Source organism: Anser cygnoides, chromosome 26, assembly GCF_040182565.1.
Source record: "Anser cygnoides isolate HZ-2024a breed goose chromosome 26, Taihu_goose_T2T_genome, whole genome shotgun sequence".
NCBI lineage: Eukaryota > Metazoa > Chordata > Aves > Anseriformes > Anatidae > Anser > Anser cygnoides.
The window spans coordinates 2,697,877-2,722,658 of NC_089898.1; the positions used below are offsets into that span (position 1 = coordinate 2,697,877).

Below are 24,782 nucleotides of genomic sequence, written 5' to 3' on the forward strand. Positions count from 1 at the left end.
TTAGGAAAAATGCAGTAACTGCACATGCACATACACGTCTTGGAGCAGGCTTGGAGGCCAGACAAGAAGTCTGGTCTAAACTTACTCTTGTGAAGGATTATTTTACATTTCCACAACCCCTGTACATAAGTCACGCAACTGCCAAAGCAGAGGCCATAGCCTTCAACAGGCTATGTTGAATAGAATGACAATAAATAATATAGAATATATAGAAAATATATAAACAGAATAATAAGATAAATAAAACACAAATGCTGAGGGAAGACCCAAGAGCAAGGTGGCAAGGAAAGCTACACATAGTGTTTTTGTAGGAGCATGCAGCCCAGCATCCCTCGGAGCAACTGAAGCCAGAACAATGCGCTTGGGGTGCGATGTTAGCACAAGGGATTACAGGACAGGTATCTTGCACACAGCCTCGATAACCTGCATCACTGCAAAGCAAATGTGAAGAGGCGTGAAGCTCTCCTGCTTCCAGTCAGCAGCATTTGACATCCATTTTAAAATCACTTTGCCTCACTATAATGGCTAAACAAAATAAAGACAAAGATTCTCTTGTCTTAGAATCAAGTTTTACTATTCAATTGCCAGTTCTACACGTTTATTGCAATTAGCATTGGACATAAATTGTTATTAACTGTTCTTAGAGAAAGCTCAGAGTCTGCTTGTTGGCAGTTCCCAATCTGTCCCAGAATGTCTGCAGATCTAGGAAGTGTTCTTATTCTGAGGGGAAAGTGGGCATTTACAATTTCAAATTTCAATGTTCAAAAAATCAGAACTTTTTAACACGTACCTAAGACTTGGGATATACATTTTAGTGCAAAACTATTTCTATTAGAAGTATGAACTTTTGTTACCTGGTTATGGCAGTAAAAATTACCCTGTAGATTTACACTGATATGATTACTTATTTATAAATGAATGTAATAAATGAATAATATATATATTATTGAGTAATGGTTATTGCTAATATATATGCATACTCTGAAGTATATAGCATGATCCATTCTAGTTCTATGTACTCTGCAATACCTGTTCTAAGCATATGAAAAGTTATTCTTCTACAAAGCAGCTCAATACGGATAGCTGTGGCCCTGAGAAGAGCACAGCACTATTATATTACAACTGGCTAAACTAATGCAATAAGTTTTTAGCATAGACATTTAGGATATTATTCGGCAGAAATCACCTTGATGGCTCACTCATCTACAGGCCCTTTTATTTAGATACCTGTCACATGAACCCAAAGCAAACATTATTAATACGGATAGAAGGGGCAGAATAGGACACACTTAGTGCTTATAGCACAGCTATGATTCATGGACTCAGAATTACCTGTACTGGTGCTCGAAACCCATCCCTTCCATACAGATTAAATGGTAATTGGCAGAAACGGAAACATCTGTAACACCAGCCCTGGCCACCTGTTTTATCTCAGACCTCCTGCAAACTTCCCCATTCCTCCACCAGTGGTGCCCGCTGCTTGTCAGGATCAATCCCCGATTTTACACACTCAGCTGAACAGCTGATAACTAGTGGCTGTTTCTCTTTTAGCTTTTCACCAGCCAGACTATAAAAAGACAACGTTATGAGAACTTCAGTATCTCATTTTCCCTCCTGATGAGGAGTTCTAGGGAACTTATTCCTAAGAAGTAATCGATACATCACAACTCGTGTGACATTAACTAACCAGCAGGAACTTCCGCTTGCTGTAACACTCTGTGACTTGAAAATTGTGCAACACCTTTAGTAAACACTTCCTCATATAGGAACATGAGCAAGCTGAGCAGCTCACTCCTTCTCATTCGCTGCACAAGAGGACTGCTCAAAGCAGAGGGACTGGGAACCCAACCTTCCCAGCCCAAGGGGACCACGGCCAGACAACTGCGACTGAGATGACAAACACAGTTCTCATTTCTGTTGTTTTGCTATGTTTTCTCCAACAAGGTATGTCTATTTTTTTAAATCCTTTATCAGTGGTTACTATGGATAATCTTAGATAACTTTGTATAGCTTTTACGATTTTTTAATTATTAACATGGAGATGATACTGAAGAACAGTGAATTAAAGCCATTTAAGAAAAAGGTATTACTGAAGTTAGGGAGTTTGTTTTTTTTTCTCTTTCAGTTCAAAGTGACTATTTAGTTAGAGAAATATTTACTTGTGTGAACGCTCACCATACATTGGCCAGAGACCCAGAACAGGTTAGTTTTGTGAGCCAATTAAGAATGTGCTTCCTCTGCGAGTGATCGGAGAATTTATCCAATTGGGACAAAGCATTACACTGACAGCCTTTTGCCATAAAAGAAAACACTTTTATCTGAGTTCAGTTAATGACATTAGCTGAATTAAAACAGTTACCACCCTTACTATCTGTGGCATACTTCAGGCTGTGAGTAGAGAAGTTCACATAGCTTAACCTAACAGACCACACCATTTTTTTTTCCCATGTGCATTGTTTCATTCAATTCATGTCATCAGGGAACATTTTTTTCAGACCTTGGCATGCACAAGCATGCACAGGTTTTGTACACATAATTATACATGTAATTTGTACTCAGGAGGTATCTTTTTGATTTTACTATTTGCACAGAATATCTGAAAATGTGTACAGTACTAATGCTTAAAGCATTATATATTTAGTTCCTCGAAAAAACCAAACCTTCATTATCAATGAAATCCTAATGATATTTCTTCCTGGTTCAGGCTCTTGGAAAATTACTTAATTATTTGCTCATTATTAGCATTTTTTTCTAGCCATTATAGAAAGCCTAAGGAATTTCTTGCCTCCTTAAAGCTACTTTCTCAAGACAATGGCTGAAGCTAGCCAAAGACAATACAGTGAGTTGATTAAAAAATGACCTCTAAGAAACTATTTGTTCCAGAACAAAACTGTTCTCCTTGAAATGCTACTTGCATCCCTCTGCAGGAGAAACACCAGTTTAGTTTTGAGTCCTTATTCAAATCCAGCCTAGACTTGAACTATCTGGGCTCCAGTTAGTCTTGTAGAAAGAGTCTGCATCAGGGAGTAGGCAGATAAAATTGGAGCACAGAACTCAGTTCTTGAGAGGCCTAAAATATTGCTTTCATCATTGCGTGAGAACATGCTTTAAGCTCATAGTAAGACCAAGCCTGCAAAGAAAAAGTTTCCTTTTTTTTTTAAAGGAAAAAAAAGCTGCTTAAACTAAAATATAAAACTCTATTGTTATTTATAGTAATGGACTTGCTTTTTTTACTCGTTAACAGCATGTACATGGATAGTTACTGTGTACTTTGTAATTGCTCTGCTGATCTAAGATAACTTAGGATTTATTACCATCATACCATCGTGCCCTTCTCTCCAGCACTCAACTTTGTCTACATACAGCCACATTTGTTCTGCATTTTTTTTTGAAAGGGCTTAATCAAATAAACCAGTTCTGAAGAATTAATCTATCTATTTTACTGGAACAATGTGCATGAGGATGTACTCTCATGTTGCAGAGATTAAGGATTACAGAAAATTGCAGTAATGGGATGCCCCACTCTTGTAAAAATCTGGCCTTGAGGCAGGAAATTAAAATGGGAGTTGCACTCTCTCTTTGTTGTTGTTGTTTTTAAACACAGGCTCTTGTGCCTGAGCCCTCAAGAATTTGCCCATTCAGGTGAAATTACCTTTTCTAGGAGACTTAAGAGTTTATGAAGCATACAGACCTCCTGTTGACTTGTTGGAAACTAACACATCCATTGTAGGACCCTGTTCTCCCCAGTGCTGCACACCAGCTGCTATCATTAATTTCAAATGCCTGCTGACCACCCCTGCAAGTTGTGCCACAAATTAACTTCTGTCATTATACACTCATGCTCAAAAGCAGAACAAAATGAAAATGAACAATAAAATGAAATACTGCTCATCAGCACTTTTTCCTCCATGTTCTTTATAGCCACTGCACAGAGTATACCTCACAAGCAAGACCAATAAAAATTGGTTATGTGAGCTATTTAATCTAGATTCCATACCACCTTCAAGATTTTCCTATTTTGCTGTTCATCCCCTATTATTTCACCTGCCCTTGCTGAAGTGCCTTCTCCAGCCCTTCTGCTGTCACTCAATCTCATTCAATAGATAGGAACATGTCTATTGAACAACTGTTGGGAAGTATTTATGTGAGAAGATTAGCTGAAAAGCTCTCTGAAGGAGAAATCTAGGCTTGTTCCAGACTTGTGCGGAATTGTATGAGTTTATTTGCTTATATCAAGGCAGTCTTAACTTGTATGTCATTATGTGATAAAGTTTGGAGGTTATTAACTTCACAGAACCATACAACTTAAGTCATGTCATTTGCAAAAGATGAAGGTTGCACCTTGCATAGCTGGTCTAGCGTGTTGGTACATGAAACCTCTGGTTGATGCTGGGGAAAGAAATCCAGAGGGAATTGCACAGGATATTTTGACACCAAGAAATTGCCAAGTATGGCAACTCATCCAAAACGCAGACTGTACAAACGTTATGTTAGCTCACACAGTGGGGGTGACCACTTCGCAGAGCAGATGACCACACACCAAAGCCAGAGCAGAGGATGCATGAGAAATGAGTGGCATGAATGAGTGGATGAATGACTATACAGACCAAAGAATCAGGCATGGCAGACATGAAATATGGCGTTTAGTAAGTTAATGCTGTGTGTTCATAAATATACGTCTCTTTCTCCCTAGGAAGCACGAACAAGATATTACCTGGAGTTGAGCAATATGAAATAGTTTATCCACGGAAACTGCACACAGTACATAAAAGAGATGTAGAAAGAAACAAAGAGGTATTAAAAGAGAGAACTACTCTTTTTTTTTTTTTTTTTTTTCCTCTCTGGGACATGTGGAAGGTTTTCTGGAGTCAGAGCACCCTTGGCTTTCAGGGGTAAGAAAATGGCGAGCCAGACACTTGATCTTACAAAAGAAAAGGAATAAGCAAACCTTGAAGAGTGATCCCATGTCTGGTAAAAACAGACTGTGAGGTGGGCTCAGTGTAGTACAGGTACACTTGCATACAGGTACTCAGCCAGGTACCTGTATGCAATAAGTGCATCTTCTGTCCTTGTATCTCTGCAGAGATGTAGGTTTTGATTGTACTCAGATTTTGAATAACCTATGGTCATCCTGATTTGAAGTAAATTAAGTCAAATGCTTAAAACTAAGCAAATTCTTCCGTACTTCAAGAGAGTTATGAAAACGGTTGAATTTCAATATCCACTTCAGCACTTTACTGAATGTGCAAATATGTGCTTGTGATTGTAGAAATGCATTTGCAAAGTTAAGTTTGTTCCTCCAACTAAAAAGTATGAAACAAGGTGACCTCCTTCTTATTCTGTAACTGCCAGAGCACTTATTTTTGGTGGGAAGAGGAGGAAAAGAATGCAGTTGGCAACTCAGCAACTGCCAGCTCATGGTGAGGCCAGAGATTGTAACAGTCCATATTCTAACACTTAAATCTGTTTACAGAAAAAATACGATGACACATTGGAGTATGAAATCAAAGCCAATGGAGAGGAAGTCATACTGCACCTAGAAAAAAATAAGTATGTTCAGTTCAGCTCTTTCCTTGAACATTATTCCTCACTCTAAGTGGTTTTGTAGGACCTGCAGAATACAAAGAAACAGGACTTAGGCTCTTATAAGATGAAGGTATTATGGTTTATTATGGTTTCCAGTCCTATGAGAGAAGAGGGAAGAGGAAGCATGTCAGTATTTTGGTAATGAGAAATAACCACATAGGCATGCAAAATTACTATGACAGAATGACTTGCCTATACCGCTAACCCTACTCTCCTGTCTATTCCTTAAATGGCTAAATCCACTGAATGCTTAAGATGGTCATATTATTTCACAAGGTTTCTGTGTCTATGGATAGTCTTTGGGTTGTATTTTTTTTGGTTTATGCTGGTAGAAACTACAGAAGAGAACCAGAGAAACATCCATGAAAATGGGGCTCTGTTGGCTCTATAAATGCTTCAAAAATGGATAATAGTGATAAGAAATGCGGTATTCCTCAGATAAGGCTTCCAGCATGCCCTACCTCAGCACTACATCTGTTGAACTTTGAGTAGTGTAATATACACTGGCATCAACAAAATGTTTTATGGAAACTGAAAGCAAGGAGAGCTTGCCGGCTCTGCTCAAGAGATTAACAGCATTTTAACAGGCCGTGCAGAAGGTGCAGAGAAGCAGTGGGCTTTGAACAAAGCATACAAAGAAAAACCCAAAACCGTACAGAGCAAACACAAAATAAAGCACGGTTGTGATTTTCTGCTTGCTGGCTCCACCATAATATTTAACATGGTATCAAACAAGTCAGCTTTACTAGGTTCTTTTCTAATGGCTGTGTAAATACAGCAGTGTTATAATCAGTTCATGTCAAATATTTATTATAATTGTTTGCCCCTTTTAAAATCTAATCTGGGTATTTTGAAAGGTGGGAAAGGAAATCAGCTTGCACTAAACCCCACTCTTTAAAAAGAAATTGGGCTGTGGGAGTTTGGGGTAGCTGCCCACACAGAAGCGAGTGCAGCCTTGCTCTGCTGCTAGCTCAGCAGCCCTGGTTTTAAGTGTGGCACCAATCTTGAAAATATATGTTAGTGTGATCTCTGAGTGGTATCTCTGAGCATGCACACATGCGTGCATACACGTGTGTGAAGCAGACGAGGCAGCTCATCCACTGACCTCTGTCTAGGCTATTTAATCTTAGTGCAGGTTAACCAGGAGGAGAACAGAATACTGCACTGTGGAGTGCTGGAAATGTCTGCGTAAACTGGAGGCCAAAAAAGAATAAATGCTGGATTTATATATGTTTACTTTCAGATCTACTAGGAGACTACTTTATACCGACGAAATAAGTAGACTTTAATTGCTTTCTTATTTTAGAAATGTCTCTTTGAGTAAGGATTACAAACAGGCAGAATTCCCCACCCAGTAGTTTTGCTTCCTTAGTCTTTTGATACTAACCATAACCTGACTAATCATTTGAATTCCCTAAATACTTCACGTGTGACACAACTGTCTCATTTCTAGATGAATAAATTTTTTTTTTGAATAATAACTGTGCTTTACTCTTTGTAGGGATCTATTAGCTAAAGACTACACTGAAACAGTTTATTCAGACGATGGTCAACAAATAACAACCAGTCCTCAGATCAAGGTAATAAAAAAGGTTTCTTTCCCCTGTATTTGCAGTATTGAGGTTTCGCGGGTCCAAGAAATTATAGCACAAATCTGATGGAAAGAAAAGATTTTAAATCAAGATCCACTGTAACTCAGGATGCTTCAGAAGGGACAGGGAAAGATGTTCTTCGTGACTCCGGACAGTCACTTTTCACCTCGCTGCCTGACGAACACACTTGCTGAGCTGGGTTTCTCTCTCGTCGGGAAAGGGAGTGGAGCCAGGACAGACCAAACATTCCCCTGCTTGCTTGACTTTGCTCATTCTGTGCAACTCGGTGACTTGCTCTTACACCCTAATCTCAGTGAGATCATGGGCTCAGATAAACACAGATTTCCTCCTGGCTCACCTTATCACCCACGCATTGCAGGTTACCCCAGGTGGTTTCTCTGAGCCATGACAAATCAGTTATTCAGATACAGACAAAGAGGAAGTGGCTGTTCCATTTTAGTTAATTTTTAATTAACTGTCTGCCCACCGGTCTTATCCTTAAAAAAAGCTCTCACCTGAAGCTTTTTGTCCAATGTCATGCTGTGTGTTTTAATACATACTATTTGGAATGCAAAGCTTTTTTTTTTTTTTTTTAAAGGGTGTTTCCCTGAATTCTGGGCACAATAAAATAATTCAGTATGGGCCTAATTCAGCCCAATTCAGAGCACATCAATTTATGCTTCATTTTGAGCACTAAATCTGCATATTCTTATTTTCATGTTGTGTTCTATATTAACCAGAGCCCACCTTAATTGGATTTGCCAACGTCAGGGTCTCTCTGTATTGAAGGATAACAATAATAGTACTGTAGCAAATATGGAAATGGTCACCAAATTTTTTTCATTTTAAGAATCTCCTCTAATGGGAGATCTCCTCAGACAGCATAGTTGATTTTAACTAGTGTAGCTTGGTTTCTGAAATCACTAGGCCAATTCATCACAGTCAGTGAGATTCGGTCCAATTTGACAAGTTAAATTTTTTTTTTCTATACAGGATCACTGTTATTATGAAGGTTATATTCAGGATGATGCTGATTCAATAGCAAGCATCAGTGCTTGCACAGGTTTAAGGTAAGGTGGGGCTTTGGTTTCCAATGGGCACTGACAGCATGTTCTGTGAGGATAAGTTTTCTAATATAAATAGAATCAGGATATAAATAAATGGATTTCATCTTTTGTTCTTTTATGCTAACGAGGAAACTAGTTTACAAAGGCAAGGGGAAGAAGTGAAAAAAGGTTATTTTTCTACTTCAGTGTCAGAGTTTACAAATTAGAAGCTAAAGGAATTTCTATGTCAGATTTACGTGACTAATTCCATATTAGATCAGGTCATAAATCAGAGCATAGCAGACTTTCTTTGTGAATAGTACTTAGCTTGTCCAGTTTACATGTTAACACCGAATGCTTATTTTAACACTTACTTATTTGAAATGACACAAAACTTTAAATTGCTTTCAATATTTCAAATTTTTATCTGAATTGAAAAAGAGAACCTATCTTTAAATTCCTCAATGAACTGAAATTCACTTTTCAATCATACCTCTCAAGCAGAAAACCCCCAAATATAAAACTAATTCATTCCTAATCCAGTTTCATTTTGACTGACAGTCTCCTACTCAAGAGACCTCACTTGACGAATCAGAGCTTCCGATTTACTCAGCAGCTTTGATTTTTGCCTTTAAACCATTGCACACCTTGCCTGTACACTGTCAAACCACGTTCCATGACATCAATGTGTGCCGCGGTCCCTACAAATGTCCAAAATGTTGTTAGAGATGATGTTGCTGTCTTGACTCAGTCTTATGGATTTAAAAGATCACAGCCTAACCTAGAGAAAATTTTTACAGTGGATATTTTGAGACCCGTGGTCAGAAGTACCTTATTGAACCATTGGGATCTTCGGACAGAGATGAACATGCGGTCTACGAGTACGAGAAACTCAGAGAAGATGAGCCCATAAAAACCTGCGGAGTAGTCAATAGTAGTTGGGATGTTCATTCAAAAGACCACATCAATGACATCTTCAAATCCAGCAACAGTCCAGAAGTAAGTACATAGCAGAAAAGAAGTTGAGGCCATAGCAGAGCTGCATGAGTGGCACAAGTCCCTCTGCCTGGTGGCACCTCCAGCAGAGATGCAACTGCAAACAGTGGGGCATAACCAAAGCTTAAACAACCAGTGCAGAATCTCACAGATCTGAGCTTTTGTAATCACTGTCCAACCAGTGCTAACTGGCGCCCATGTGCATCTTTAAACAGCTAAATATTTTTAATACCTAGCCTACCTTTCATCATTTTAATAATTTTCATCATTTTAGACAGCCCCATTCTAAATTACTTACTGAAAGAAATTGCCTAATAACCAATACATAGTTGTGAAGTTGCAAAGACTGAGACTGAAACAAGCCTTAAGATTTATCAGAATTTGTCCTTTCTTTAGATGAAGGCATATCTGAAAGCAAAGAAATATCTGGAAGTGTACATAGTTGCAGACAACACTATGGTGAGTATTGAAACAATTTTTTCTCATTTGATCAGCTAGAGGCAAGCTTTCCGAAGCAGGCGCTATTCATTCTGGGCTCCTGCCACAATTACAGTGCTACACTATGCTGGGACTGAAAGCAGTCCCAGATGCTACCAAATCAGAGATTTATGGCTATTTTAACGGTCACAAAACTGTTCAGAGGTAAGGTATGCATGTCTGTGCTGACAAATCCAAGCTCCCTCCTTCCTCAGCATCATGCACAAACCCCACACAAGCTAATTCCCTGCATCCAGCTCTGCCTGGCAAGCTCAGGGGTGAACATGGAGCAAAAAATAGACACATTTTCCTCTCCTTATCACGCATGCAACTCATTCCCCTATGCTTAGAATCTCTATAACGTGGAGTATAAATAAGACATCACCAATGCCTGCACTTTTTCCCAGCTCTCTCCTCCAGGCTTTGTGATATGGTGTCTGATAAAATAAGGAATAGAAATGATAAAAACTAGGCCATGTACAGTGTGATTTGCAATGCAATCTGCTCTGGGATATTTCTTCTCCGACAAATCATTTATTTTTCCTTTCCTGTTCCTGACATCACATATTTAATTTTTTAGTATAAGAAGTACAACCAAGATGTTGAAACTGTGAGACAAAGGATATTTGGAATAGTCAATTACATCAACACGGTAAGAGGAAAAACAACAAAGTGAAATTGAAATAGAAGTGATTTATATATTTTTTTTTTACTTTTACAAACTTCATGAATTTTTGTTAATATGTGTAGGAAAAAATGAAAAATGTACTGTTTTAAAATTGCAATGTAATTGGCATTTTTAAAACAAATATAACACTTACCCATTTTACCCTGTTGTTTGCCTTCAGACAGGAGTTTCTTATAAACTACTATTAAAAAAGATTTATACCTTATTTTCTTAGCAGCTGCTAAAGCGAATGATTGAAATCCTTCACAAAGAATGAATGGATTCTTGATTTCTTTCGCAATTTAAATATAAAGGATTTTTCGAGTATTTCTAAACCAGTTATAAAAATGGCTTTAAAATGGGGAAAAATAAGATTTTATGTTTTGTTTGGTCTTTTTTTGTTGTTGTTGTTGCAACTTTGAAGTGCAGAAAAGCTTAAATCAGGTTTGGAGTGGACTGCATTGCAAGTGACAAAAGGGAACCAATTACCAAGATGAGTGTGTTTCAGAAGTCTTCATAAAGCACTTTGTTTTTACAGCAAAACTGTTTCTCTGCTGCAGGTTTATAAGGCCATAAATATTTACGTGGCTCTAATTGGCCTAGAAATCTGGACAGATAATGATAAATGCCTCTTGAGTCGTACTGCAGGATTCACTCTGGACAGCTTCTCAAAGTGGCGTAACTCAGATTTATTAAAGAGGAAAAGAAACGACAATGCTCAGCTAATCACGTGTGTATCATTGTTTTCTAACTGCATGTCCAAACGTGTTCAAGGAATTTGTTCTTAAAAAAAATTGGTCACCAACCCAGCAGAGACACTGTCTATACAGAACCGGATTTCATCCTTTCCAGTACCCAGCTGCACTAATTCTAGGACAAAAAGATAAATGCAGGCTCTCATTTCTTGCTTTTATTTTCTTCACGGCGCACAGATTAGCTGCTAGGAGGTACTACTAGGACATGATATCTAACCCTTCCACCTGAAACACTGGAAAACCAGGCAATGACTTGTCACATCTCTATTTTTCCTTTTCCCTGCTCTGGTCACAAAACAGTTGAGCGTCCTGAGGACTGCAGCGTAGTCTGACAGCCTGAAGAGCCACGGCATGAAGCTTAAAGGCTGGGAAATGCAGATTGCCAAACCAAACCAACGCTCACTTCACTATTCTGGCTCACATTCAATGGCCCTGATTCATCCAAGCACTTTGCTGCATTTAAAGCACTTCGTCAAGCACTTTGCACCCAAACAGGTGCTCAGATCTCATGAGCTGCAATGTAATTTAGGTAAAAAAAATTAAAATGAAAAGTGTATTTAATTGTTTACTGACTCGCAGTGATCCTCAGCATGTCCTCAAACATTTTATTAAATCAGGGATGCAAACCAGAGCTGGAAATGAGTTCATGCTTCAAGCCTTCTGCTTGGTTAATGGAGCTGGTGCTGCCTTCAGATGTAATAACACTTCATCTCACTCTGCCTTTCTTCTTCCTTACAGGGGCTATGACTTTGAGGGGACAACGATTGGATTAGCTTTTCTAAAATCCATATGCAGTGATGTATACTCTGCAGGTATAATTCAGGTCTGATTTATTCTTGTTTAATTCTTGAAAGCTTTTCTATGTTTTCACTCAACCAGCAAAGGATGCTTATGAAAATTGGTGGTTTACAACATTTTCACTTCTCTGTCTGGTTCATATCATTATTAGATCAGGCTGTAGAAACCACAGTCACAGACTTTATCTTAAAAGAAGTGCAGAGGTAACAAAAGCACACACAAAGCATGGTATTTGGGTTATCTAAATGCCAACTTCAAACTCAGACACCTGTATTTAGAGCTCCAGGCTCCCGTAGAGTCAAAGGAGAAGAATAAATGATTTCATGCCTCCAGCTTAAGGTTCCTGTTACGAATGGGGAATTGGTTGTGCCTGTCGTAGCACTTAGCCACTTTATTACCACTGCCTAAATTATTATAATGAACCTCAGCCTAAACGGGAACATAGACCCAAAACTTCACCAACAGAACTGAGAACTCGTCTGTTGCGCCCCGCTTCAGAGGCTGGGCCTGTTGGTAAGAGGAACAACCCATCACATCAAATTCCAGCTTTCCCACACCGTAAGGAAATTCTGGGATGATTGTAAATGCAGGATGTTTTTTTTGGGGGGGGGGGACGCATTTTTTAGCAGCACGATTTGCAATGCCACGCTGGAAGAGCACGACCAGTACACTGCATCACATGCTTTATGCGTTTCCTCTGCCAGCTGCTTTTAAACATCTGCATTTCACTCCAAAGAGCGGGACTTTTCCGTTCCTCCCTCCCACCATAGCACCAGGCTAAGAGCGAAGATGGAGCACAGCATCTGCCTTTCCCTTCTGTGCACGCACAAGAGTGTACACAACAGTTACTTGGTGTAATGAGCAGTAATTATAACACACCCACATAATTACCCTAAGCACAAGACAGCTATCCAGAGAGAGGATTAAGGGTCTGAGATGTTCAGTTCCCCTTAACGTTCAGTTGCTACTTGGCTGCCTAACTCCCTCATGTTTATTTAAAAACTAATTACACCAATTTACTGATGTTGGTTAGTGGTGTGATCTCATTGCTGTTACACAGAATGCAGCATAAACATTGGACTAAATGCATGCACAGACCAATATTATCACATTACCTAGGATAAGGATGTTTTCACTCAGAAAAAAACCAACAACACCGTCTATCTTAGCCACATAGCTTCTCTGATGTTCCTATTTGTTCTAAAATGCTCATAGAAATAATAGGTGGTTCTTGTTCCCACAGGATCACAGCAGAAATGAAATTGCAGTTGGAGCTACCATGGCACACGAGATGGGACACAACCTCGGCATGAGTCACGACACCAAAGCCTGCATATGTAATGCTAAAGTTTGTATCATGACAGATACTGTCAGGTAGGAGTTTGGAAAAGGGCGAGTGCATTAATGGACAGAGGTAGTAAAGCGTAGGCTCTGGATAAGCTTCACAAAATAGAAAAGTCGTTAGTTTTGTCCTTTAAGATTATCCCATTCCAATTTACAAAAAGAGAAACATGAAGAAACTCCAGAAAGTGGTGAGCATCCCATTTCCAATTCCAGGCCCTTCTTAGTTATTCCCAGATAGATACCCCCCAGAATAATAATCTTTAGTCCCTTTTGAATGACCTTTGCTTTGCATGCATCGTTGTGGCCTTTGCATTACGCCATAAATTGCAGCAATCTCTTCTTCCTTAAAATAACAGTAGCATGAAATTGTTGTGGTATCTCAGATGACAGAGCTTCCCCAAGACTTACCTAAAATATCTTTTTGTCATAAACCCTGAAAATGTTTCCTGAGAAAAACACAAAAAATCTTGTCATCTTCAATAAACACCCAATTGGTAGGGGCTTAATTTGATTATCATCATTTGTTGAATGCCCTGATATGGACAGCCCAGGGGAAAAGTCATCATGCCTGAAGCATCCAGACAGAAATCTTGTAGACCTGGCTTAAAACTTTGAGATGTGGGATTCTTTATATGCAAAACTTATATTTACTCCATCTTCTGATTTGCTTCTGCTATTTTTCTTGCTAGAACTAGGAGATAGCCATTCTCTTTGTCTATGCTGATCCTAATGTAAGTCCTCCTGCTTTCTCAATATAGCTCCATCGTCCCCGAGAAATTCAGCTCTTGCAGCCTCCAAGACTTTGAGAAATACATGTTGAGTGACATGCCAAAATGCTTAACTAACATCCCAGATATAAACACCATCATAGCACCTCCAAGCTGCGGAAATGGCTTTGTGGAAAAAGGAGAGGAATGCGACTGTGGTACTGCCGAGGTATCTGCATAACTGGGGATAAAATAGTACTCGGAAGAGGCAAACAGTTTTATTGAGGCTGTAGAGTAGTTGGTTTCTGAGGCAGCCAGCTCAAAGCTAGCTGAAATACTTCTACAGAAATGCTGGTCATCAAATTGCTTATATGTACTATAGACATGCCTATGAAGTGCATGCCGAGTGGTGAGAAGGATGATGACATGGTTTGCGTTGTTGTGTCGACAGAGGAACTGAGAATGGGGAAAAAACATACGTTTGAAACTGTCTTGGAGGAAATAAGCAAGTTCCCCACTTCTGTCGGTGCATTTGTAATCTCACACTTAGCGTCCTTTATGCTCTATCTCATGATGTCTGGCCTGGTTTCTAGAAACAGTGGTTTTCAGAGAAGCAAAGTCAGGTCCGAGGTATCCTTCCCTCCCTCAATAAGCCAGTACAGGGTGGTTCACCGAGAGTGAAGCGAGGAGGGGACCAAGAACATGTCGTGCTGTACCAGAACTGATTGCCTGTTCTGTCACAGGAGTGCACAAACACCTGCTGCAACCCTAAGACATGCAAGCTGACGGCGGGATCCAGGTGTGCTCATGGAGAGTGCTGCGAGAATTGCCAAGTAAGACTCCCCTTCATCTCCGGCTCCTCATATTTTCTGGGGTAGGGGTTTTCTTCCTTTGAGAAAGCACTGATACATCTTTCAAGAGGATCTATCCTCGTTATTGGTAATTACTGACATAGCATTGTAATTACAAGCATGCTTTGCCCATCCCAACATACACCACAGCAACCAGTACACCCAGTTCACCCCAGAGAAATGAGCCTTTTGATTACCCATTTTCTCCTGGGAAGAAAAGCTGAGGCACAGCCAGGCAAAAATCCTGTAAATTGATGTAACCAACTTTACATTAGATAGGGATCTGGCCTCAAATGCAATTTGCCTACCCTAATTTTAGCCCTCTGGCTCAGTGTGACTTTTAAATGGCAAGGAAGAGCAGCGTATCAAGTGCAGCATTGCTTTCCCCCGCTTCAGTATAAAGCAGCAGGAGCTGTTTGCCGACCAGTTAAGGATGACTGTGACCTGCCTGAGATGTGCACCGGTTATTCTGGGAACTGCCCATCGGATCGATTCCGTATGAATGGACATCCCTGCAATGAGGGAGAAGGCTTTTGTTACATGGGGAACTGTCCCACCCGAGAACAACAGTGCAAAGCTGCTTTCGGACCACGTAAGTACAAGCTGGCATTGAAAAAATGTTGTCAAGGTCAAAAGAGAGAGACATAGGAGGCTTTGCCTGAGAGCAACCCAGCAAAGACCTTTTGGAAATCAGGAACAGCACGGCTAGATAGCTGAGTTCTAGCTCATACCATGGAGTTTATCATTTCTATATTTACACCATAAGAGTTTATCGCCACCCAAACTGAAAGTCACGGCATGCAATACAATATACCTCTAGAGAAATGGGAAGTCATAACTATATTCCTCTTTTGCACAACGGTAAGATGACTGATACGGAGCCGATGTGCACTTGATAAAATGAGGAAGTATCTGTATTTCGAGGGGAGCGGTGGCTTACCAGCTTCCTAGTCCTGACTATGTCCTTTCTCTTAAGCAAAGTCCATCGGTTTGTACTAGGCAGAGAACACAGAGGATAGGTGCCGCTGAATGCACACATTATCATTGCAGAATTAACACATGAAGTGCCAGAGAGAGTCATTTAGGCTCATGGGTAACTTTACTGGAAAAGGCCATTTCCCGAGCAGCTAAAGGAAATGCAGTATTAACAGTTTTCGCAGAGAACCTAAACTAATCCCAGCTTCTCTCCTAAGCTCTTTGTATCATTGCATTTCTTGTTTTCCTCTTTAACAGAGGCTACTGAAGGTGCAGCTTCCTGTTACCGGATGAACGAGAAAGGGGTATATTACGGATACTGCAAGAAAATAAGTGGTAGTCACATCCCATGTAAAAAAAAGTAAGCACTGTTACAGAATTTGCTAGAATTTGTGATAAGAGATCATTCCCATCCGAATTAAGAGACCGAAGCAAAGAGTACACTATTTTTGGTGGCACATAAGTCTACAAATCCTTGTTTCTTATTCCATTTGACATACAATTCTAAGAAATCTAATTTCCAAATAGCACTCCTATCCAGGGAAAGAAGTAAATTATCTCAAGATCAGCCTGAGAAAGAACAAGCGTATGCATGTGTGCAAACCTTCTTATGAGGATGACTGTGTGCATGCACGTGTGTGTCTAGGTAAGGACTGGGAAAGGATTTTTGAATAGGGAACCTGAGGTAAACCTCAGAAGTTGAGGCCAGACCAGCTAAGTATCCATTTCTGCAAATTACCATGGGCTCCCTAATAAACTCAAGAGGTATTTGGGACCTGCCACCTTCTACTAACAAACTGACCCCCAAACCACCACAAAACAAAACTGATACCTGCAGTTATTTCTTTGGGGTTCCTATATAGCCACAGCAAATTCAGGCTGTACAACAGACCAGCTCAGAGGGTTTTGCCATGTGTTGTTCTAGTGGCTTTTGTTCTCCTTCCAGAGATATAATGTGTGGGAAGTTATACTGTGCTGGAGGGCAGGAGATGCCTCTGTATGGGAGCCTGGTGACTTTTGAGTCCTGCAAAGCAAGTTTTCCTAGGAACGGAGAAGGAGATTTGGGGATGATCCTCAATGGAACCAAGTGTGGGGATGGAATGGTTAGTAGAGATTTTTTTTTTTTTCTTATTTCTTCCTCCTTTCAGTCTTGCTTATATCATTAGCGTTTTTGCCAGACAAGAAGGACTTTAAACCAGGAAGGCTGAAGTGGACACAGAGCTTCCGCTGATAGGATTTGCCATAACTTCTGCCTTACATCTAGCATGAATCAGCAGCAAACAGGAACTGCTGTCCTTCTGACTTATGTTTGACTGCTATTTTATTCATTTCTCACTGACCAAAATATATGTGGCAAAAGAATCATACTTTGTACTGAAAGTTAAAAGATCGTACATAGATTACTATTTTGAATAATTTTCATAATGGATGTGTTAGGCCTCACTGAGTGCTATGTCCAATTTTGTTGCCATATTTTTACCTGGAGGGGGTTTTCAGGGAAAAAAGGGTGAAGGATTGCAGAGGACAGGGAAACAGCAATATCTCTACATCTTTGTCACTCCCCTTTGCTATAAAATATCCAAAGGTCAAATGAAAGATTCTGTCAACATATCAAACTCTAATATAAGTCTAAGTGATTTTCATACCTCCTTTCACTCTTCATCACTTTACACAGTAAAGTGCAAGCTCTGTGTTTTCTGAAAGCTATAAATCTCTTCAGTGACATTTGCCTTGTATATCACAGGTATGCAGCAATGGAGAATGTGTCTCTGCTGAAGATATCTTTAGATCAAACGACTGCTCTGCCAAGTGTCCAGGACATGCTGTAAGATATAAGCATTTGATACTATTAATTTAAAGTAATAACAACAATAATAATGCACGCCAGCTACAGACCTTGTTGACGCTGGTGTTTAAGTCACTGGGATAGGAATTTGCAAAAGTTGAAGTCAGAAGCTTCGTATATTTTTATGAAACCAAATCTAACCTGATAGGGTACCAATATTTTTAAGGAGCTCACAGGAGACTGACACAGATTCTGCCTGGCCCTGCATCTGAGCCAGTATCGCATCTATACTTTCAGGTCTCCTCCCATTTTGTGAAGATAATTGTGCTCGCCTTATTTGAATATTGGGAGGCCTACAGATGTGAAGACCAAATGTGCTGCTTTGTGCCTTGTGCTATAGCTTCCAGTGTAAAAATGCTTGCAAAAGACAATCAAGCCTGTGCAAAACTGCTACTCCCAGTGCTAACGTTTAGTCCAAGCAAAGTGAGAGGGGGTTTCCAGACCTAACTGTAATAAGCTTACTGGTGCCCTGTTCCTGAGCCAATGACCTTTTACTACATCAGCTTCGCTCCTATTTCCATCCTGAGGTTTTTCCCATCCTTGTGTTTCCCCAGGTATGCGACCACGAGTTGCAATGCCAGTGTGAAGAAGGATGGGCACCACCAACCTGTGACAGCTCATCAGCGGTTACCAGTAAGTACTGTACGGCCACACATGGGGTCAACTGTCATCAACTGGTTGAAAAAAGACCTTCTTTAACTCCAGTGAAACAGCCCCAGCTTGCACTGGCAGTAAGGCTGTTTCTTCGCAAGTACTGCATACCTAGGCCTCTGATTTCTGTGCATCTTTGAGTAATTAAAGCTTGTGTGAACGACTGGAGGAAGTTATTTTTCCTTCTAAATAATCTCCCGGGTGTATCTATAAGGTTAGAGCGGCGAGCTTTTTCCTTTTCCGTCCTGAGATAACGAGCACACACTGTCAAATTTCAGTGGAGCCAAGCTCCCAGAGGCTTTGCTCTGAGGGAGGCAGGCAAGGTCATTTCTTTAGCATCTGCATAGTGCTGAACTGTAACTGAGCTACCTCTTGGGGAAAATCCCTTCTGTACAAATTTCCAACTGGCTGGGAAAAAAAAAATTAAAAAAAAAAGATGTAAAGAAAGATTTTTAAACTTTTGATATTAAGTGTCTTTGTCCTCTCTTCACATGCACTAAAGCACCAGCAGCTCTCAATGCTGAGTCTTGGTTGAGGCTTTAGAATAGCTTTGTTGAAGGAAAATTGTGAAGCCTCACTTGTATGCTATGCCAAAGGGCTGTGCTTATGTTGGTAACACCCTTCAAGAAAGAAAGTGCAATGATTTTTGAGGACGGATGGAATGGGCTGGATTTGTTTAGCCTAAGGACAGCCCAAGCAATAACCACAGTCTTCAAAAACGTCAGGAATAAACTCATTTTAATGATTACTTGTGATAGGAGAAAAAGCTATAAGGCTGAGCAATCATGAGGATAAATAGGGTCTAGACCTTGAGGAAAAAAATTACTTTGCCAATGGGAATCTGCTTAGTAATAGCACATCTTTTAAGAAATAACAACTTGTGTTGTCCTGACAGGTTTCGCTATCATTGCTGTTGTGCTGGTCATCCTTGCTGCCATAATAATTGCAGCGGTGTTACTTTTCTACTTCCGAGTATTCAAGAAGAGGTAAAGTATTTACCCTATTGAGAAAATCAACAACAACAACAACAAAAAACACACTAAAAACAAGCAACTCCTGGATAGTTTTTAAGCTGGGGCTTTCAAAGTGGGTGAAGGAAATTCTGAACAACCAAGGAAGTTGGTCCAGGAGCTTTACTGAGCTGCTCCAGAAATCCTGAAGTTGGGAGAGGACTGCAAATTTGAAACTGTAGCACTCAAGATTAATCCTACTGCAATTAAAAAAGGGGATGGGAGGGAGGAAAGAAAGAACATGACTTTATGACAGACCAGTAGGATTAAGGTAGGTGTTTGACTTTAGCAGGTGGTTTTTTTTGCTGTTATTTTATTAAAAAAAAAAACAAACAAAAACTTCAGATAGGGTAAGATTTACAGTTATTTGTAAATTCACATAGCAGACAGAGCAGAAGGGGACCTGGAGCTACAAACCAAGTCTTCGTGGATCAAGAACAAAGAGAGCACGCAGGCCTGGCCATATCTGCCCAGAAGGTAAGAGCGGGGAGGTGCTGGGTCAGCTACAGCCTCTCTGCTGTAAATGAGGGGCTGAAATGTGAGAACTCACCAGCTGAAGTGCTCTACATTTGCAGGAGGGTTTCAAAGTGCTTGTTTAGGGCTGAAAGGAGTGTGCTGTGAGTCCCAGCACGGGGAGGAAGCAGGTACAGTGCATGACACTAAGATAAGCCCCTGACTGACCTGTCTGTGGCAAAGGGTGCATGTGAACACAAGATGAGGTCTCCCTCAGTCTTAACTGTTCCCTTTTTTTTCAGATGAACGATAAGAAACTTCTCCTCCCTGTACCCCCACCGCAGGAAAACAAACCACAGCTTCGGAGTGTAAGTACTTCGAGAGAATGTGTTGGCTTTCACGTTGGTTTTGGGCAAGGCAGCACACACGAGCTCACGTGGAGACCTGCAATCACCATCTGATCCCAAGGGCTGGGGAAATCTTTGCACTCCAGATAAAGCCCTGCATCTTCTCTCAGGGCCAGGCAGCATAAAGCATCCCAGACCTACTTCTGAAATGAATACATCCATTTACCGCCAGCAATGCACTTTCTGTATAAAACACAAGCCCACACATTCCCATGGACCATGCAGATGCACACGTACAAGATGTGTATATTGGACCAACATGTTTTATACTCTCTTCTTTTACAGCCTGTCATAAGACCAAAGGGTCCCCCACCTCCCATCCCTTCCACCAAGCCAGCCTCTTCTCACACACAGGAGATGTTTGTAAGTACAACCCTACAATGTTTCATGTCTTTCATCTCAGCTGCAGATGAATAGCAGATGCCAACTAGTATTTTCAGTTTCTGACTATGATTAAAGGAATCCCCGTCTTCAGAGATGCTTCCTTCAACATGTATCTTGAGCACACAATCAGCTTCAGCTTCCTGAGCAGTTTATTTGAGCACAGCTACTTGATAAAGATGAATTTACACACTGAGAATAGCCCAGTGCTCTTCTGAAACAGTGTATCTGTATCCCTTGTGTACTTACATTATTGTATGCAGTCAGATTAACCTGACTCACCCCGAGCTTCTCCACTAGGAAAACGCTGCAGTAAATACAAGATAACTGCAGCAGCAGCTGAGGTCTGAGGAGGTTGTGCAGCTGCTTAGACATGAAAGCATAATGCTATTTAAACTACATTTTTGTTACAGGCACCAGAGAAAAAACCTGCTTGCCTCCCAGTCCCCAAAGGCAAACCTCCACCTCCACCTCCACCAAAGGTAACCTGAGTTTAAATGCGAATTGCAATTCTTTCGGGATGTAATTTGGTGAAACTGCATCAGGCACAGTGACTTGTTTCTTTTTCATGCAGGCTTTAAAACCTCCAGTTAATCCCCGAGTATGAAGCTTCCAAAGCAGGGCTGATCAAGGTCCCTGAAACGTTCAGGGACAATTTGTCCAGTGATCCCTCCACTTTTGGCAAAGGCTTCCTGTTCTTGGTTTTTTTTTTTTTATATATTAAAAAAGAACGGCTTACTGACAGCTGCTTTGAAAGGAAAAGTCTGGTTTTCAAACAGCAAGAAACCTTCTGGTGACGACATCAAGCTGCTGTCTGAAAGGAAACAAAGCAGAATTGCTACTTGCACTGAGGTGTAAACTAGGAGTACGTTACGGAAGCTGCTTAATGTCCCAGCTCCTAGGCCACCCCCACAAGAAGTGGCTGCACTGGGATACCTGCACATGCGCTGCTTTTCTCCGTTGAGACCTGAGAAAGTCAGGGAAAAGCACGGTACGCTAATTATTTCTGTAAATTGTAAAAATATTTGCTGCATTTCTGGATCTTCGCCAGCCCTCTCTTCAGCAACAGACCGGACCTTCTGCTTCACGTGCAAAGTTGCAACCTCCGGAACGAGAAAAATCCTTCCTGCCCTTTGGAGAAAAGTTTGTGTCCCTGAGGCCTGAACAAGCCTCGGAATAATAAGATTACAGAGTGGAAACCAATTGATTCTGGAAGGATCCTTTGGGATCAGATACTCTTATTAATCCTTAGATTACCTGTTAAACAGGATTCCTCTGTTCAGTTGGTAGGACTGGAGTTACGCTCAGCAGCAAAGCACGCAGGAATCAAACCACTTGCTGCTTGCAAGCACTCCCAGAGCTCAGCCTGCGCCAGCTTAAAAAAGAGCTCCAGCTGCCATCATTGCACTTGGACAGAAAAATTCAGAAAAGCGCCGTCAACAAAATCTTTAATCGTTAATTTTATTCACCCCTCAGCTCCAGAAATATCTGAATATTTCTCCCTTCCAGGGTATACACACCTTGGTGTTTTCGTTTAATTGCTCTTGCACCAGGGTGTGTTATTGTAAAGTTGCTAATGAGAACTCGGCTGGGCACACGGGTTTGTTATTGTGGGACTGCAGCGCAGCATGAGGCTTTGCACACTGGTTCATTACTGAGGGGTTCTTCATTCGTTCTGGCCTGTTGGCATCAACACTGTTGACACTCTTGGCCTGCTGGCATAGATCTGCATGATACTGTTGGCATTGCTGTTAATAATACTGTGAGGGTGCTGGCGCTGATGCTATTGTTACCGTTGGCACCGATACCTTTCATGGGGTTGGCATCGATATTTTTAAGTTGAAGCACACAGAAGTGTTTTTCAAGGAATAAAAAATTTTTACCAGAAAAAAAAAAAAGTGGAACAAAATTGTCCTCGACCCAAAGTACTCAAGATTTTATGGAGATTCCAGTTTGAACTGGATTTGTGTTTGGATCGGGATCAAAATCAGAGCAGCCCTTTGGCTTTCCAAATCAATTACTCTGTGCCTGTGCAGTTTCCAGCCTTTGGGCATAGTGGCCAGAGAAGATGGCATGCCTGCCAAACTACCAAAACAAAATCTGGGGCCTCAGGCCAGCACTGTGCATGCTTTTACCTGGATTTGGCTCTGACCAGCACACGTTAGGATTTTAAAATAAGCCTGATCCTCAGAGGGTGCGAGAACTTCTACTCATGTTCACCAACGAGCTCACACCCGCTGAAAGCGCACTCAATGAAAACCCAACCCACATTATCTTGTTCTGGTGCTGGCCACACAACGGGACAGTCGCTTACTCACTGTGACCATTACTACAGCTGCACGCTGCAGAACCATCATCTCCGAGACATAAATGCATAAAAAAATCAATTTTTTCTTTTGGGCTAGGTGTGCTTTGACAGTGCCGATCAGTTACGGTGCGCCCTGCAAAACACAGTTGTGATGAAATTACCGTCTTCAGTTTGAGGAGTGAGGTACTTTTGGAAGAGCGTGGCTTTCTTCCGCTTTGGATAATTTCTTTGTTATTTTAGTCAAAAATGGATTTTAACGTATCCGTATTTGACTCGGGTATAAAGATTTAGAACTTTTTTTATGAACTGTAATTAATGTATTTACAATATTTTCTGTATTAAAAGTGTTCTATCACAAAACAACGACCTCCAGTTTAATGATGATTATTTGCATCCAATCCGCTTGACAATAGTGTAAAGTGGGATCATACAAAACATCACCAAATCCCTAAATCTCCCAGTTTGGACCAAAAAGATCATTCACAAGTATTTTCAAACCCTGCCAGCTTAGCCAGTAAAGCTGGGCTGATGAGATACTACATCACATTTTTTCTGCCTACTTAAGACCTATTTCTTCATGGTTTTCAACCTTTTCCACTGTGTAAGCACTCAAAATCTTTCCAGGGATGTAGAGATTTGAAGAGAGCTGAAGTCTGGAGACTTGTGTTTACGGAAGTACCTTTCCAAGACCCAACTCCCAAACCATGCAGCTTGGGCTTACGTTCTCCTGCTGACTGTGCCTGACCTGCATGGGCAAAAACCACCTTAATATCTGAACGCTTTCAATAGGCAGAGACTGCACCCAACCGCAAATGCTGTGCTGATATCAAACATCTTCAGCGGTAGAAACCTAAGGAAAATGCATTGCAGAACACGCCTGTAGCTGTTTATGATTTACAGCTTTTCTTGGCCCCAGCATCTGATAGCCAAGAAGACAACAGCATCCTCTGCGGCAGAGCAGGAGCGCGTGTTGTACAGCTCCCAGCCAGGCCTCGCACAGCAGCGCTCGCTGTACGTACAGCCCGCTGTTCTGTTATGCAAACGTGACATCTACTGTCAAAAAGTCTCTATTGCAAGAGGAAAGTGAACCCAAGAAAACTGAAGACCTCTTCAAGCGCTCCAGTTGTCCGGAGCCCGCAGTACGTAGTCCCAAAGGACTACTGCAATATCAGCTGCTTTTCCCCCTGCGCTCTCGCACTTTGTGCTGATTTGCAGTAGTTTATCTGGGTCCAGCTGTCCCGTTATTCCTGGCTAAGGGTCCCTTGCTCAGCACGGCCTGCCATACGCACGTGGTGCAGGAGAGCAGCAAGCCCATCTGCCGGCAGCATACAGCAGGGTACAAAAGGGACCTTGAGCATGGTACGGTCACCATGAGAGAATTGGTCCTGGCTGAATTTGTTTCTTCTCTACAGGAACCACATGCAGCACCTTTGTCTCTCTCCCAGTGCAAAAGCAAAGCAGTTTCACACTGTTCTTCCTTTCTTGTGTCCGTATGAGTGAGCACTCCATCTCCCCTTACTCCTGGGGACACAAAATGTCTCTTTTCTGATTCTTTCCGACCTCTGAATTTACCATCCTCTCTCATCCCTCTTTTCCCTCCCTCCCTCCGTCTGTCTCTGAAGGATGGTGCTGCCAAGACAGTGGAAGCCTTTTGCTCTTACACCCCCAAATCAACCTTCATTATTAATACTTTTGGAGGACTACTGGAAACAGGCACACACTAGACCATCACAACAGAGCAGATTCCTCAGAATTTCCTGTCTGGCTCTCTTAGTTGTCCGCTTTGCTGTGCAAATGCAGCACTGGCCATTAGAGGGCAATGGGACACGGAGAAGAAGTTTCTCTCGCTGGCTATCGGATGACTGCTATCACCTCAAACAAATCAATTCTGAATTTACTACATCCTCTGACCTTGAGCTATGGATTCGGAGA

General features: G+C 41.1%; 1 protein-coding gene and 1 long non-coding RNA gene across 3 annotated transcripts in view; one reads left to right on the plus strand and one right to left on the minus strand.

The window, feature by feature from the left end:
* The first annotated feature begins 1,743 nt into the window (after positions 1-1,743).
* ADAM28 (ADAM metallopeptidase domain 28) lies at positions 1,744-23,213 on the plus strand. Of its 2 annotated transcripts, none has more exons than XM_048045754.2 (24): positions 1,744-1,944; positions 4,694-4,794; positions 5,474-5,550; positions 7,088-7,166; positions 8,172-8,248; positions 9,025-9,223; positions 9,617-9,679; positions 10,278-10,349; positions 10,925-11,094; positions 11,858-11,942; positions 13,161-13,291; positions 14,020-14,197; positions 14,712-14,801; positions 15,216-15,411; positions 16,053-16,155; positions 16,741-16,897; positions 17,539-17,619; positions 18,195-18,273; positions 19,187-19,277; positions 19,688-19,778; positions 20,057-20,122; positions 20,447-20,524; positions 20,956-21,024; positions 21,117-23,213. In XM_048045754.2, the coding sequence occupies exons 1-24, from the start codon at positions 1,893-1,895 to the stop codon at positions 21,147-21,149; spliced, it is 2,418 nt and encodes an 805-aa protein (XP_047901711.2). In that variant the 5' UTR covers positions 1,744-1,892; the 3' UTR covers positions 21,150-23,213. The 2 variants fall into 2 exon arrangements, with proteins under 2 accessions (XP_047901711.2, XP_013056416.3); XM_013200962.3 differs by having other exon boundaries at positions 1,745-1,944; positions 19,685-19,778.
* LOC106048852 (uncharacterized) overlaps positions 17,514-24,782 on the minus strand; it is a 69,351-nt gene continuing 62,082 nt past the window's right edge. The window contains exon 3 of the long non-coding RNA XR_001214309.3: positions 17,514-17,617. This is a non-coding gene — a long non-coding RNA (uncharacterized lncRNA). The remainder of the gene's footprint in view (positions 17,618-24,782) is intronic.